At 41.9% G+C, this 15,561-nt stretch overlaps 1 protein-coding gene across 1 annotated transcript in view; it reads right to left on the bottom strand.

Moving 5' to 3' along the window:
• The window catches only part of LOC310931942 (membrane-associated guanylate kinase, WW and PDZ domain-containing protein 1-like), a gene marked incomplete at both ends in the record, with an annotated part of 125,899 nt that overhangs the window by 79,718 nt on the left and 30,620 nt on the right, over positions 1 to 15,561 (bottom strand). The window contains one exon of the mRNA XM_083895188.1: positions 10,425 to 10,541. Within this exon, the coding sequence (XP_083751314.1) occupies positions 10,425 to 10,541 (117 nt within the window). The remainder of the gene's footprint in view (positions 1 to 10,424; positions 10,542 to 15,561) is intronic.

Raw genomic sequence — 15,561 nt, 5'->3', positions numbered from 1 at the left:
ACAAACAACAGCAAAAATGTGACGGACAACCTGAACAAAACTCACAGCTGCGACATGATGCTCTGTTTGGTAAAAGATGGCTGCCAGATTGGATGAAGGTCCGTTCTGCTCTGGACTCTCTGTCACACTGAGCGTACTACATAAGGCAGTTATGCAGTCTTGGGACAAGAGCGTGGGTCATTAATCAGAGGCTGATGACTTTAAATTGACATGAGAATGTCTTTCTTGCCAACAGCCTGCACAACATTACGTCACATGATCAAAGCCCAGTCTTACACAAGCTTGAGCATGAAACATAAATCAGTAGTTTGCACAAGAATGCTATCATGATCTTCATTTTTACACCCCAGTGGCTCTCATCAGGATTTATTAAAGGGATAGTTCACTTTTTTTTTTTTTACCACTAATGGCACACAATTTCACTGAGTTGTATAAAAAAATCTGTTTTCCCTTTTCCAAAATTTGCCCTGAGTCAAATGATGCGAAACACGTCGCGCATATTTCAGCATGTGAAATCGGAGGTGTAGCATGAGAGCGTGTGAAGCCAATCAATGCATGAGTCTCACGGCCAATACATGAGAGTTGGCAGCTCGGCTTTGGTGCCAGAAATCCCCCGTTTTGGGTTTAACTGAGTAACAGAAATCTACCAAATGTGGCAGCAGTAGACCAGCGGCTCCTGTGTGCCAGCAAGCTAAAAACACTGGTTTGCTTTATGGGAATTGGTGTGGGAGATTGAGCAGTTGACAAACCTCAGTTTCCATTAGGAATAGTACCAAAATATGTAAAATGGTATGGTACAGCTGGGTGCAGCTGGATGTCTTCCATTGTTGCCTACTATGTCGCGTTCTATGTCATCATTTGTTATGGTTGCACGGGTACGACTTCACGTTACGTGTCTCACTGACGCTGCAATCAGGCACAGCCCACATCCCACCTACCAAGTAATGGTACAGTTCTCAGTCAAAACGCAAGACTGACCCAGGGCTTTACCATTCCAAAGTGAACCATACCATCATGGAGACATGGCGTAATGATTTAGTATACATGACAAATATGTTCTTAAGAGATCACAGACTTAAGTATAGATTTTATTAGCTTAGCCCTTTGTTAAGTGGCTTACATCTCTTTTTTAGCAGCCATGTTATCAATGACAGCAAGTGTCGAAGGGAGAGACAGGGTGTGTGTCCAAGTCGCTATTGATTATGTGTCAATATTTCAGACAATCACACTAAGATAAAAAAAAAAAAGGTTAATTTAATACATAGGCTTGTACAGTCTGTTCTAAACTGCAGGTGCAGAAACAGAGGATGTGTTGATGCAGTGGTTTATTCTGGATAATGTACCGTAAGTAGCCTTTGGCACGGGCCTGGAGGAGATTGTCAATAACAAAGACAACGTCAGAGTCCACAGCCTCCAGTGCCAAAGTCCACCCACAGTGCCAGTCACAGTGACGATGAAGCAGGAAGGAAGATGTGCTCCTGTTTTAGCCTGTGCTGCATTTCAATGGGAGCAGATGATGTTACAGTTTGTTTACCTATAAAATGTGCTAAATATGGGCATTAATACGACACCACATATTTAACATACACGTAGTCAGTGTAAACACACACACACACACACTGCACCTGTCTTTATACATCATTACTATTCAACAACACATATCTGCCCTGCTTCCTTCAAAGAGCTCGGGAGCCGTCCCCTCTCCAGCCCTGTGTCGTTTCCAGGGACACGAGTCGTGTGTTAACGCAGTAGATATCTAGTCGCATTAACAAAATATGAACCTTGCATATGTGGAAAGCAGGCGGGCACACAGAAGCTGGGGGCCCACTCATCCGTTACGGAGAATGAATGGCCATCATTAGCATGAGGCTCCCCAGCAGCACCCTGCAATGCAGCGACACACACACACACACACACACACAATGGCGAGTGCCATGCTTCCCCCTGCCACCCCCCCACAGGGGAGCCCTTTTGTTTGAGCAGCATCTGGACCTGACCTCCACGCATTCGAGGCTTGTGACCCCCCCACAAACTCCCCCCCCCCCCCCCCCCCCCCAACAATGATCTCCACATCGTTTCTCCTCTACTATCCTAACCTCCCCATAAAAACCTGCTCTGCCTCCACAGCAACCCCCTCTTCTCCTCTTCCTCCTCCTCATCTTTCTCCTCTCTCTTCCTCCACTCCTTTCCTCTGTCCGCTCTTCACACACAGATACCCCCCCCCCCCCACACACACACACACACCCCACCTCCCTCCTCCCCACACCCCCTTCGAGCTGAGGAGAGCAGCCATCTCTTGCTTGAGCTTGAAAAGAAGCTCTGTGTACGAGCGGGCCTTACACAAAGCCTGCAGGGTGAATTTGAAAACCAAAGAGGGGAAAAAGCACCACGGCTACTGGCCATCTGTCCCTCTGGGTTGGACGTGCCTGCTCCTGAGTGTGCCTGCCCCTCTATTTCCTTCACATAATTCCCACCCCTACCCCCACCATCCCTGATTCCCTTAGCCTATATACACAGCATCAACCATACAAACACACACACACACACACACACATACCCTCTCTGCCATGCATACATCACAAGGTTTGGATGGCGTTGAGAGTGTGTCAGTGTGTGTGTGTGTGTGGGGGGGGAGGGGGGATAAGGAGGGAAGGAGGAGAAAATAAGGAGCTGCCACTTGCCTGGATGCAGAGCGAGCCCGAAGCCAGCAAATCAAGCCGTAATCCCTGTCTTTGTGTGAGCAGCAAACAGAGAAATTTGTCTCCAACAATGATTTTCCCCGGGATCGGCAGTGGAGTGGAAAACAAGGAAGCAAGGGAGTGAAGGACAGCGAGGAGGGGAGGGTGTGTAAGTGAGCGAGAGAGAGGGAGAGAGCGAGAGAGAGAGCGAGAGAGAGGAAGAGATGGAGGCTGAGAGCAGCAGAGGCAGGGAGACAGTGGGAGCAGCTAGAGTGTGACAGCGAGAGACAGGAAGGCAGCAGCCGCTGCCGAGCCACAGGGACACTGACACTCGGTGGTGGATTTGAAGTGAAGAGAGAATGATAGAGAAAGAGAGAGCAGGGAGAGAGATAGAGAGAGAGAGAGAGAGAGAGGGAAGGAGGGAGAGGGGGGAGATCAGGTGGGGGGTGGGAGGATTGCTGGGTTCTGTTCTGTGGCTCAAATGCTGGGATAACACCGAGATAACCCTTCATCCACCGAGCGGCAGCTGTAGACGTGAGAGGGGGAAAATGAATCCCACGAGAGAGCGACTTCTTCTATCAATTGTGACATTTGCCGTGCATGATAACAATGACCATCTGTAGCAGCAGGGCCTACGAGGGAGGGAGAGAGAGAGGGCGGGGGAGGAGGGTGGTTGGACAGGAGGAGGAGGAGGAGGAGGAGAGGGGGGTTGTGCTCTCCCAATAAACACACATTGAGACAGAGAGAGAGAGGAAAGAAAAAAAAACACACCGACCTCGGCCAGTGGTGGAGGGAAGGACACCTGTTCGAGTCAAACACAGGGTAGAGAGACCGGCACATGTGCTCAGGAGAGGGGGAGGAGACGCACAGACAAAGGAAACAGAGGGCTGAGAAGTGTGGCTTTTATTTGACTCCCTTTGTCATTCCGCCTTGTCATGCCAGGACAATATTTGCATGTGTGTGTGTGTGAGGGAGCGAGACAATAAACAGGAGGTGGCAGTGATAGTAGGTCACCAACACACAGACAGGAAGAAAGAAAGAGAGGAGAGAGGAGGGGTGGCTAGTATAAACATTTCTGCTTTGTGTTGAAACCCATGTGGAATTACAAAAAAGTAATTACAACACAGCCCACACTTACATTTTACAATATCTCTTAAAAAAAAAAAAAAAAAAAAAAAAATACTATTACAGCTCTGTTGTGTAAGAATTAGCAGTTTTTTATAAAGTACCTTAAAGTAATACTTGAGTAACAGTAAACATACCAGAAAATTACTTTGGTAGAAGGTGAAGTCACTTTTTATAATATTACTTATGTAAAAGTCTTAAAGTATATGACATTTACTGTACTTAAGTATCAAAATTTATCTGATATAAAATGTACTTAAGTATTAGAAGTAAAAGTATTTTTTTTTTAAAGTCAGGAGTTGGGGGAAGGAGGAGGAAATTGAGGATCGGTATAGCTCAGTGGTTGAGTGGTTGTGTGTTAAATTCCCAGCTCTGCTCTTGCATGCCGATGTGTCCTTGGGCAAGACGTGCTATATGAATGTGTGAGTGAATGAGTGTGAAAGGGTGAATGGCAAAACTGTCGTGTAAAGCAGCTCTTAGTGGTCATCAAGACTATAAAGCGCTATATAAATACAGACCATTTACCTACTCTTCTTCTTCTGATTGCCTAATGAAGATAGTTAGGGGAAATGTAGCGGAGTAAAAGTAAAGTTGCTAGAAATATAAACAACAAAGTAAAGTACACATGAATTTTATGCTTAAGTACAGTAACAAAGTATTTGTACTTCTTTATAACACTGATGTGACGTCTAATGGTGACACTAGTCCATGCAGAAACTATGGGAAACTCGGGGAACTACAGAAGCCTTCACATACCAAAAAGGATGTCATTCTAATGTGTTTGTGTAGTAAGCTACAGCATGGCAGCCTCTGTAAATCAAGGCTCTTGCCTAGAAGTGACACAAACAATAGATGTAGATTTTGAAATTGTGGCGAACGATCAGGAGACTTCGTCAAAAATGTGTCACACTGATTTGTCTGTTCAGTCTACTGTAGAAATAGGAGGCACTTTTCCATTATACAATTCACGCGTGGCTGGACTCGACACTACTCAGTTTTTTTTTTTTGCTTTTACATTAGGGTCAACAGACACAGGAATGAAACTGAACAATGCCGAAGTGTAGATCAGTTTAAAAGACTTAAAACTCTTGAAAAACTGCGTTCATCTCCAACATTTAGCAAGGAAATGTCTAAAATACTGTGAGCTGAATCACAACTCATTCAGGCATATTTTAGTTTAGGAAATACTGAACTAATAATTTTCATTAACTGATTAGAATGATTCAGTACATTCAAAAGAACTCACTCACAAGGTACTCTGTATTCCACCAAACTGCTGAGCTAGGTTTTTGTAAGCAGTAGAATTCACTTCTGAAACTTCTTTTATGTCTTGACATAAAACACACCCCTTCCTGTGTGCAGTGCACAAATGATCTAAACACCACTATACTGAAAAATGCACTTTTTAAAGTTATTGCATATTTCTACAAACAACCACAATGGACCTTTAAGTCTCAGGGTGAATTTGCTGATGCTGAATGTTTTATTTTTGTCAGGAACTAAACATAGAATTGTTCTAAGTGCATTAGCTGCGTATTCAATCCCTGAATGCAAGTTAGTCTTCTGTGCCCTACAAAAAACACACACATCTATGGCTAGGTTTCCTTTAAAATGCATCACAAAAGTTTGATTTGTTAAAAGAAAATGATTATTTACTGTACGTGTGTTTCCAGACACTGATGACATTAATAAAGAATTACTGTAATATTTACTTCTTGCAATAAGTTGATTCGCTAAGCACAGTGATGCTCCAGTCACATGCTTTGTTTACATCATCCTTCCTTTGACTAAATCTCTTGCCACTTATTTGTATTTACATGACTTTTATGTGATATTTCAACACATATCTAAAAACTGAATAAAAAGCCATATTATGAGCCACTTATCATTTTTATATGTCTTACAAAATCAATGACTTAAGGTTCTGGTGTACATGGCACCCACGGCAAATTGCGTGTTGCATATCGTGGACCCTGGTATACTCACGCTTCAAGGTCCTGTAGTATCTGACTTCACCATTGGGCGCTACAGCTCCCACAGACACGTCTGATTCGAGGGTCGCCAGGTCGCGGCTCCGATGACGAGACTACTTCTGTTGTCAAAATGCTTTATACTGGCTTTATACTCCCCCTACTGGTGGGGTGGAAATTCAGTTTGCGCATGCGCTGTCCACGTGCACCCAACGCGTTCTTTGCGCACCATTCCAAAATCTGGGCTGCACGCGCAGCCTACGCATTGCGAGTAGATGACGCACATCGCGTCATGCGCACGCAGAAGTATATCTGGGCCTTTATATTCCACTTCAGTATTGATCTGCTCCGGTGTTTCGGGTGGTCTATTCAACACACTTTGTAACCCCTCAATTTGAATAGTGTTTAGGAAACACTCAACTGAGGTTGAACTTGTCAATGTACAGTAGCAAACATTTCACAATGAAAGATGATTTCTTAGTCTTTTTAAATTATCTCACTTCAGCATTATACTAGAACCTATACTGGACTGGATTCTAGTCTCTGACTATTTTTCTATTGTCAATTTCATGATATTGAGATAGCAGAAGTGTCTTGATACAGTCATGGACCTGTGATTGTGTCAAACATTAGGTCCTAACAGAAAATATAGGTTTGTTGTTGTTTGGCCCCAGTGAAGGGAACTGGGAACTACAAAGAACAATATCCCAGACAAACCAAACGAGTTACAATCTCATAACTTAAAATAAATGTTTCTGCTCCCGACTTTAGCCTCAGATGAGGTACATTACTCATGCAAGTAATGCACTCATTGTCGTGGGGGAGCTGAAGCTAATCCTAGCTAACATAGGACAAAAATGTCGAGTACACCCTGGACAGGTTGCCATTCCATCACAGGATCACACAGAGACAAACAACCATTCATTCTCACATTCACACCTATGGTCAATTTAGAGTGTCCAATTAACCTCTGCATGTTTTTGGACTGTGGGAGGAAACTGGAGAACCCAGAGAGTGCTCACACACACATACGGGGAGAACAAGCAAATCCAAACCGATGACCTTCACAGCACTTTTGCATGTGGCCCCACAAGTAATGCAGTTAAACAAAACGTATACTGTGACGTGACTCACACAACTAACGTAATTACACTATTACCTTCTCTTTTAAGACACAAAAGCTAAAGTTACACAGAGCCTCAGCAGTCAGAGTACATCTCACGTTTGCATTGATAGACTTTCAAAGCTACTAAAAACTTTACTTTCACAAACAGAAATAAATTGTGTCCAGTTGAAACGTTACCGTGATATGATCATATCATGAGATTATGACTCTATTACACACTTCTCACAGTGTTCCCATTTGCTTATCAAACACATACTTCAAAGACGAGAGTTCTGGTGAGCAGAAGTGGTCCAATTATCTCCATTACAAGTCAGTGATCCAACAAAATTATATTTACGCCATTATATTAAGGTATACATGTTCCATAGTTTTGATTTAACGTTCAAATTTAAACAATAACATTTCTCAAGAAGTGTTATAATGTCTGGATCCTGGGTTAGTATGTGAAAGACCAGAGATTTGAACAAAATGGGGCTGGCTGTTGTGGTCCCAGAGCATCCTATAGTTAAAGCCATATTAACCAGAGCAGCTTTTTTAGACTTGACAGCACTTGTGTTGTGGTCCGAGAAACTGATTGCACGCACGATTGCTTTATAATCATCGCTTATAAACCATCTCTTGTTTTATCTCTAGTTTTGCTTTATTACAGTACAGCACTTTGGTCACGTGTGTTGTTTTAAATGTGTTTTATCAATAAATTGGATTGGATTCTTATTTATTTTCTCATGCATGGCCCCAACAACCCCGTTCACTGTGCAAAAATAAAAGCCCATAAAATGAATAGTAAGAAAAAATGGTAACCACTTTAATCATCGAGTGACCTCCCTGACAGCTTTATAATACCATCACTGGGAAAAAAACATATTTAGCATTTTTACTTTGTTCAACTCTAATGTCATTACAGTCAGTCCTCTGCACACAGAGCGCTCCATTATCATCCTGTGATCTCTGCGAGAGCCCAACATGTTCATCACATAATCAGGCGGAGGCAGGAATCTATTTTCAATATATCAGAACATCATAATCCTGGGCAGGGCACCGGGGGAGGCTCAGTGAGGCGGATTTACGGGTCACATGGCTTCGCGCAAGAGGAGCACATAGACAGCAAGGGACTAAGGCAGAGAGAGAGAGAGAGAGAGAGAGAGAGAGAGAGAGAGAGAGAGAGAAGGAAGAGCAAAGAACAACAGGGGAAAAGAAAAGAAAATATATTTAAAGTGAAAGCTGCAAGCTGCCATTGCTCGGCCCTTACACTCCCAGCTCAAAGGCAAATGAAAGCTGCCAGGAAAATGTTGAAATTTTTAAAACTAAATATACAGTTGAATGTAAAGAAAAATCGGATTTGTTGAAGTTTGTTAAAGCCCCAAATGATGTGATCATTTAAGCAAAATGACGTTTGTATGTATTTCTTAATTTACCGTGTAGCTATATGGACAAACATCACTTCGCCTGCTCACATAGTGTTTATTGTATAATGTATACATAATGGCATGTAAAACCATATAATCCAACGCAGACTGGATCATTTCTCTATGCTCAATTATATCCCCACATCCATAAATGACACATACATAATCATTTTTATGACGAGGATAGAGTACAGTCGCGATGAAATACAGGGGATCCGAGTAGATCTTAGTAAAATTTGTTGACAGATTCTCAAGAGCACACTTTTCATTGTTTTCACTCCGTGGTCTCAATCTTTGTGTAGAAGACGCTTTAGCGCTGTAATCAAGGGAATAACAGATGCATCAGATGAGCTGATTTCTTTCGTTAACTGCTCAAAGAGAGAGAGAAGAGAGTTCTGTCTCGGGGAGTTCATCATCTGCGCTGTTTGCAGCCAAGTTTCGCTTTTGCGAAAAGAGACTTTCCAGCACTAAATAGGTGCTGTCCCAACGTGTACTCACATCTTGTTGGAAAAATTTTATTGGTGTTCCAAACTGATCTTGGACAAACTCTAAGTGGGTATAGACAGGCGCGTGCTGGCCACAGTTTTTGCATGCGTCATCATAACATCGTTTCGGTGGTTATCGGGGGAAACGGGACGAAAAAATAGGGCATCTTTAGGGCGTCCTGCCTAAAAGTAAGGCGTCTAATTTCTTATTATTTTAGGATGCACTGCTGGCTAAAAGCCTGTTCTCCGGCGTCTCCACATCCATCTCCATTTCCCTCCTTCGCACCAGCAGCTACGTCACTCAAATCGATCTCCATGACAACAGTGCCCAGGAAAGCACACACACATCACTTAAACGGATCAGAACTTTATATACAGGCAAACACGGCATGGGTAACGCAGAAAAGCGAGTTACTATAGTCAAGTAAAGTAGTTACCCAAAAAAGTAATATCGTTACTGTAATCCGTTACTTTGTAACTTGTTACCCCCAACACTGGATGGCAAACACCACACTTTCTCACTATATCTGTTCACCTTCAGCCTTGGTGGTCATCCCAACTCAAGGTTTTCTTTTCTATTAAAATGAAAAACCACAAACATGACACAAGTATACAGTAGTAAAATTAACTGAGTATAGAGCTGGACTGTGTCATCCAGCCACAGATCTAACTGTCTGTGACGTAACACGTCCAGCTGTTGAGTCTGGCACGGTGTGCAGCGTTTGGCCCGAGCCACGTTTTTTTTTTTGTATATTTCACAGCCATGTGAGACAGCTGCAGAAACAGTGCTGCGGTGCGGTCAAGACACGAGCGGCTTTAATGGGCAGTAAACGCAACAGGCGCAGGAGAGCGAGTGCTTGTTAAACATGCTTGCTTGTTTCTCCTCATTTGTCAGGATAATAAATAACCAACGGATAATGAAGTGTAACAGAATAATTTATGAGCGAGTGAATGGGAAGGACCAGAGTCATAAGAGATGAAACAAAGGAGAAAAAAGGCCAAATGAAAGTGGGTCATGGTGTTGAAGATGAAGTGACATCGTTATTAACAGGATTTGAGCTATTTTATCAAAGGACTCGGGCTTCAATAATGTCTGATGGCTGTGTTGCCTCTGCCTGTCATGTGGAGACGTATCGCCTCTGCATCGATGCTTGACAGGCATGGTTGCTAAATTATGAGGCATTGGCTATATTTGTTCATTAAAAGGCCAGTTGAAGAAATGCTTAAAGAAAAAACACGTCCAGTCACTGTGTCTTATAGCAGCGGCCTAAAACTGACACTGACCGTCTAGTCTGGTCAGAAGAGGGTCGGTCAAACTTCTCAAAATAATGTTACAAACTACAGTTCACAATAAAAGTCATATTTATGATGGATGTATGAATAACAAAAATTAAGAGAATTAACATAATATCTGCTCCAGAAGTGTATGATGAGAAGTGCTGATCCACAGCGCTGAGTTTCTCGGTTGTCTAAACCGATGCTTGCTGATGCTACCACCTTATAGATGCACTTTTAGGTAGTCATTAGGTCATTGGAGAAGTACGGAAATGCACATCTTTGTGCTGACCGCTATGCCATATGTGCTGCCTTTAATAATACATATAATACACAGAAATCTGTTTGCCTCTACTCACAAGGCACAGCATGGCGATACAGGTTGGCTCGGATGGTCTTCTGCAACTCATGGTCAGGTGAAGACTTTTGAAACCTCAAGCTCAGGTAGTGCTTCAGGTCCTTGTTGAGCTTTTGACCTGGAAAGAGCAGAAGAGACAGAAACAGCTGAAATAAACAAACATTGACATGGTAAACATGGCTTGTGTCTTCGCAGCTGGTTGGCCAAACGTCAGGTCAGGAAAGGCAACAATATTTCCATCGACAGTCCAGCCAGAGGGTAGGTTTTGCTTTGTGACGTGGAAGAAACGCAAACAAACAAACAAAATTTCTCTAATACAAAAACCCCATTGTACGACATGGATATGCATGGGACAGGAGTCATCCATTTGTTGATATCTGCAGTCACGGAATTAAATGTAACTAATTTTACACTGGACCTTTAAGACATCAGACCTCTAGTAAGTCAATGAATTGGTTTAGGATAGTTCGCTATAAGAAAAAAAAGACTGTGTCTTCAGTCAGCAACATTAAGCGACTGTTTAATCAAGCATATGCGATATGTCAACAGGATGCAATGTGAGCTTAGTTGTCCACATACTTGCATTGTTCTAAATATGTGCCTGGAATGTTCCCCTAGGGACCACAACACAGACCTCAGCCCATTCACAAATACTAAATTCGGTCAATGCTGCCTTTAGACATGCACTGACCTCCAGAGATTTCATAAAGCTCGAGCTGAGGGGCAGTACATTCTTCTGCCAGCTCCCTATTATAATTTCAGGTTAATGTCGTAGAACGTAGCAGGAGCGAAACTCTGGATAATATGAAGCGAGGAAATGGATGAGTGACCTTCTTGCTGCATTCTCAAGGTGTCACCGACCTCACATGGAGATTCTACTGCTGCTGTGAACACATCCCTTTCAGAGTTTCTCACCGAGTTTGTCAAATGTAAATGAAAATCCTCATTGGGAGAATGTTCAGACTCAAATCTCTGGACATTACAAGGAGTTCATTTCTAAACAAATGGCTGTAGCAAGACATTTAAATGAACTGTGATTGGACCCTGACTTATCACGTGTAGTCAGCTGGCTCTTAGCTGATAATGTCTGAGGCGTATGAATACCATGTCCTGCACAAACTCGCACAAGGCTTCATGTGTTACATACATTGCAGTACAAACAGTCAGCATTATGGTATGCACAAATTAGCTCCTGTTATATCATGGGTTCAGTTGTGATTGTTTGCCATTTTTAAAAACTAGGTCTCCATATGAAAAGTTTCAGGAAAAATGTGCAAGAGGAGTTCTATTTTGGACAACATTAACTCAATATACGTATACATTTTAATTTATAAATTTGCCACAGTGCCACATGACAGACTGGTCGTGTGGCACTGACATCCCCGGAGCTATGCTGCTAGCATCACTAAAAATTCAGCACCATCTGACTCAATCACGAACTAGAGAGAAAGTAAACCACAATCTACTGGATTTATTTCAAATATGCAAAGATATCAACCATATGTGAGTTGAGAAGATGTTTAATAGATTAAAAAAAAAAAAAAAAAAAAAAAAAATGTTGACTGTAGAGTTTGAGGCAGGTTTGGATAATTCATTAAAGGAGACTCTAATTGGATAGAATCTTCAGGCTTCCCAAGCATCCAGCCAATCAGAGGTTGTGATGCTGCTGGCTAAGTGTGAACAGAGCCTAGGCACCCACAATAGGGCCAGATGGTCAGAGCTCGCTCTCACGCCAGGGTCTCATTTAGGACCATTTAATGATCTCCAAATATATCATCCATGTCTGGGGGAGCTGGCAGCCACCTCTTAGGGGAGGCACCATGGCCTCCTGTCAGCCTCTGAGCAGCAGCAGAGGAGTTTCTCCTGGCTCTCTGCTTCAGGGTGACAGGGTCAATGTGCTGCTGTGAATTATTGGGGGGGGTTGTTCTAAAGGTGGGTCAAGCAGAAAGAGCATTTTTGCTTCTGCAATATTGTATTAATCCAGTGACATTATAGTGAAGAGACAGACCACTTACATGATTTTGAATAGAAAAGACTAGATTATGACACATATCTCACTCCGTTTTCCCAGAACCTAATCATTGACCATACCACTCTTAACATAAGAGTCAGAACTGTTGTTTATCTACCAGTTATGTTGTTGCACGGATGCAGTTAAGTGGAATCATGACAGTCAAAACTGATTTGTGGAACATTTTCGAGCCAATAATCAACAGTAATGCGTAAATCTATTTGTCTGTAAGAAGCCAAAGCTGATCAACAGAAGATGCTGGAGTTGATGGCGTCACGTCTCTGAATTGAGATGTTCAAGAGGGTGGTGTTGCAAAACTTTGCAGATTTGTGGTAGAAGACCCTTAAGGAAATTGGGGTCAAAGAGACTTAACGTTCCATGTGAATATTGGTTAGAAATTTCCGAATGACAGACATCCTAAATGGCCAAAAAATATTATTTTCTGTCTGTATTTAGATAGAGCTTATCAAGTCATACAGCAATGTTATACTAATATATATAATATTATACTAATTTGCACAGACGAAAAACAAGTTCACTCACCAATGTTCCCATTCTCATACTAAGCTAAATCAAACACACTGGCCACTGTCCTCAGCTTCATTCTGTATTAACTGTAGAGACATGACAGTGATGTCACATTTCTGCCACAGGACAGAGGCAGGAAGTGCAACTGCGGCACAAAAATCATGGGAAAAATGGACGGATGAATTGGGAGCATCAGCGGAGCATCTGGGAATTAAACTGTGATCCGTCATCTGCCCATTGGACCAAATGTGAGGCCTTTTGGTCACATATTCATCCGTTTCACATCCATCTCCTCCCCATACTGAACCAATCACTAAAAGATAACAACACATATGTGTAGTAATAATAAAAATAATAATCTAATATTGTTGCTATGGCTGACTATGGTGTGGTGACACTAATCGTCTATTTTGCTTTGTTGTTTTTACGTTTCCCGTTTCTACACAGACATATAGAAAACCCACTGTGTAATTCAGTGCAAGCAAAGCACAGTCAGGTAATGGTTACCTAGCAACCAGCCAGTGCTGACGACCATCATTACAGTCCCTACTAGGAGAGCAGCAGTCAGACTGTAAAAGGAAAAAAACACAGATGCAACACCACTATCTCTCTTTTCCTCTCCTTCTCTCTAACTCCTCCTCTCTCAACCCAACCGGTCGAGGCAGACAACCAAACCTGGTTCTCATGAAGCTCTTTACATCTGCTAATGTTACGTTGCTTGTAAGTGAAAATAATATTATCAGCAGTGTAATCTACATGAAATCTACCTTTTATTATTATTATTATTATTATTATTATTATTATTAAGAATAAGAATAAGAATAAGAATAAGAATAAGAATAAGAATAAGAATAAGAATAAAATATATTTGCCTTAAAGCAAACCAAAAACAAAACACAAAAAATTTGACTGGATCATTAGTGTTTCCATTCGCTGGAGCACTGTCAGGAACAACACCCTCCTGCGGGTGTCTGTACAGTAAGCAGAGGGTGGGCCGCCCAGGCACTCTGCTCCATCAATGAGAAAGTCAACAAATATTCAATATTTATGAGGATTTATTATTCGTGGAACAGGGATTACAATCACACCACTCTGTGTGTGTGTGCGTGTGTGTGTGTGTGCGCGCGCTCACTTCATAAGGCGATTACTTAGTTTCTCACTGTATGTTTGATCACAAATGCTGTTGATGAAACACAAATGAGAAAAGACTATAGAACTATAACTGTAATTCTTAATCCAAACAGACAGCAAACACATGGTTCCATGTGAAGCAAAAGTTCTGGTTATTTCTAATGGAATGTTTGGTCTATTTGGTACCTGGGTCTTTTGAAAGTGTTTTTTAACAGCAGCACTTCGGGGGGAAATAAATTGCTTTTAATATTGAACAAAAACAACAAGATGGGGAGAGAAAACATGAGACATTGTCTCCGCTCTGCAACCACAGCGCTGCAGTGTCCCAAAGATTTTTTAAAACAATAAACAGTGACTTGTTTAATCACAAAGTCAATTGTTCTGTTCACCATGTGTACTCACTGGAGATCATTTGGTTGTGTACAATAAGAGCCCAGTTGCAATCCTATTGTATATTGTTTGTTTCCTAATGTGATGAACGTTTGTCTGCTGATCAACAACTGCCTATAGACAGTATATCTTGTAATCTGGAATGGAGTCTTTCTTATTTCCCATTACTTAAATACAACAGACCGGGACTCTTTGAATGATGTTAATACGTGAAAAAAATTACAATGAGAACAGATAATCCTTTTATGCACATAGATGCCCATGAGTATTGTCAATATTACTGTATCATGCTGATATAAATATTCATATTTTACAGAGCGAAACCCATGGTTTCAAATGCATCAATGTATAGAAATATGACTAAAAACTAAATAAAAGCCCACTTAACTATGTTAGGCTAGTTGGTATTCTTAAATTGCTATCAATTGGTCAGTACTAAAGTATCTGCAGTGTGTAACTTTATTATCAGAAATGACTGAGGGAGCGTCTGTGTGTATGCAGCGGTAGCACATGTGCAAGAATTCCATCAAATTGCGAAACAACCAGATTTTCTGAGCGGTAGAAATCACTTCTGAAACTTTCTGTGGGCACTTTTGTTTGTGTTTTCAGTCATAGTCAAGTAGTTTGCAGTCGTGTCAAATTACTAGTGCAAATGTCACGGTTTCCACTGTCTATCTTCCCAAGAAAACGAATCACATCCTGTGTGCAGCATTCCCGTGTCGCCGAGCAACATGAGATCTAAACACCAATCTGCCGGCATCAGGATGATTGGCCATCATTGTGGACAAGCACTCTTTTAGTTAAATTTAAAGTGGAACTTTGCAAGTTTCCCATAAACATCAACTGCTTTATCCTCACTGTTGTTAAAAACTCAGTGACGCTCAACCCTCCCTCCCCCTCTCCTGGCCATGTGCAGCCAGCCCAGCCAGCTACAGCTAACAACAAGACCTTCACAGTCACACTATGTGCATGTGCATCTGCTAAATGTGCATCTGCTAAATAATCACTAAAGCCACATTTACACCTAGTGGAATGGTTCAGTTTATGGTACAGTACAGTACGGTTTGAAATGGTAAAG

The sequence above is a fragment of the Microchirus variegatus genome (genome assembly GCF_963457635.1).
Source record: "Microchirus variegatus genome assembly, chromosome: 9".
NCBI classification, from domain to species: Eukaryota; Metazoa; Chordata; class Actinopteri; order Pleuronectiformes; family Soleidae; genus Microchirus; species Microchirus variegatus.
The sequence above is the reverse complement of the archived record's forward strand: the minus strand, read 5'-3'. Positions and strand labels throughout refer to the sequence as shown.